This window comes from Morone saxatilis, unplaced genomic scaffold (genome assembly GCF_004916995.1).
Source record: "Morone saxatilis isolate NCDOM2014 unplaced genomic scaffold, NCSU_SB_2.0 Contig12, whole genome shotgun sequence".
Taxonomy (NCBI): Eukaryota; Metazoa; Chordata; class Actinopteri; family Moronidae; genus Morone; species Morone saxatilis.
The window spans coordinates 9,520,647-9,522,521 of record NW_023339674.1 but is presented as its reverse complement, the minus strand read 5'-3'; the positions used below and the strand labels follow the sequence as shown (position 1 = coordinate 9,522,521).

General features: G+C 44.8%; 1 protein-coding gene across 1 annotated transcript in view; it reads left to right on the top strand.

Annotated features, from left to right (window-relative positions):
• The window catches only part of slc35e1 (solute carrier family 35 member E1), a 9,815-nt gene extending 8,182 nt beyond the window's left edge, over positions 1 to 1,633 (top strand). Inside the window, exon 6 of the mRNA XM_035654108.1 lies at positions 595 to 1,633. Within this exon, the coding sequence (XP_035510001.1) occupies positions 595 to 845 (251 nt within the window). The 3' untranslated portion in view covers positions 846 to 1,633. The remainder of the gene's footprint in view (positions 1 to 594) is intronic.
• Positions 1,634 to 1,875: the final 242 nt, after the last annotated feature.

Below are 1,875 nucleotides of genomic sequence, written 5' to 3'. Positions count from 1 at the left end.
AGGAGGAGGAGGAGGAGGAAAGAGCTTGAATTTGAGTCACAGGGAAAGAAGTCAAAGGAGAAAAAGATTAATCTTCTGTTGTTCCTTTTTAATTGAAAACTCTTCATCAGCACGTACTTTACACCTGATGTACATGTGACGAGCTCGAATCAGCAAAAATATCAGCTAGTTTATGGATTCATGAGTCATCCTGCAGTTTACAGCCTTATTTTGTGTTAATAAATTGTTAATTGTAATTTAAAAAAAGCTGTTTTGTATAATAATACATAATTTTCCACCACTGCGCTCGGTATATTCTTTATATACACTCTGTATATGCTCTGTCAGCTCCCTTTGCTCTGTTTCCAGTTGTTCTTTCCTAATATGTAAACTGCTTGGCACTCTGCCTAAAAGCTCACTTCCATGTCACAGTCCATCTAACTTGTGGCTGTTTGCCATTGACTTCAGTGTAAATATTAAAATGAAGTTACACTTTAGTTATCGTCTCGGGGGGGAAACGTTTGACCCACCCAAATTATTTAAGATCAGTGGGCAGCCACAGTGTAACGCCAGGGGAGCAACTACTAATACATCCAGCCATTTAAAATCCATTTGTCCTTTTTCTCTGTGAGCAGGCCAAGTATGACGCCAACAAGGAGAAGAAGCTGCTGCCCAGCGCCAAGCAGGACCTGATGTCCTTCGACAACCCGGCGCTGGAGAAGATCCAGGCCAACGGGTCAGTGCCTTTCCCCCACGGCTCAGAGCAGCAGCACAGCTGGAACAACGTGCTGACCGACCACTTCCAGTACAGCCGGCAGGCCTACACGACAAACAGCAGCAGCAGCAACCACCAGTACGTGGTGTAAAGGAGGAGTCTGTCCTCACTCTGGGTCGCTGTCATAGACATTACTGTGTGTAGCCGCCCTCCCAGCAGCGAGTCTTCACAGCCCAGCACACGAGACTGAAGGCAAGTGCTGTTTGTTCTGGATAGGAAGAATGAGATAAGTCAGTCATGTGACCTCTCCCACGCTCCTCCCCGTCTAAACTTCACTTTCTGACAGCTTCACTGTATGTCATTGTGTTTTTATTGCTTTGGTTCGGACTGTATTGGATGAGAGGAGACAAAACTTAACTCACCTGTTTTCAGACGTCGTGGTGACGGAGTCAGACAGGAATGTGCCACAGCAGGTGGACATGGGGAAAGGTACCTGATGATGATGATGATGATGATAATAATTTGCACCTGACTGTCTGGAAATGTCTGAATTTCGTTTTCACAACCAGCCATAATTTGTTTTGGTTATTTTGTTGACTTTCAGAGGAAATGATGTCGGCTGTAATGACTGACTCTGACCTGCGTGCGGTCTGTTACATTTTGTACCAAACAAAGCTCGGTGGGAAGACCTGAACGTGTTGGTTTTAGGTATTTCATGTTTAGGATTGTCATTCTTCTTCATGAGGCACCTGTAATGATGTGAGGAGAAACAGTCCTCAGTGAATATAAAGTGTTCCACTCTTCAGAAGCTTGAGGCAGAGAGGACTTGTTTGAGGACAGTGGAAGACTTTAGGCGGTGATCTGCTGCCTGCTGGGTAGTTTGTGGTCATTCAGTTTATCCAGTCGTTTGTTTTTTGGCTAAATTCCTCCAAAAATAATCACATTCCCATTAGCCTCCGCTGTACTTTGTGTTAGCAAAAGTCCGCACTCTAGCACGCTATAGTAACATGTTTGATGAGGTAGCCCGCTAACAGTAGCATTCAGTTCAAAGCACCGCTGTGCCTGAGTGCAGCCTCACAGCTGTAGACTCATAGTCTGGGTTCAGTGTACAGGAGATGCTGTTGTACACATGAATTTGGCTGCATTCACTTTCCAAAATGGTTGAAAATTACAAGTGCCTG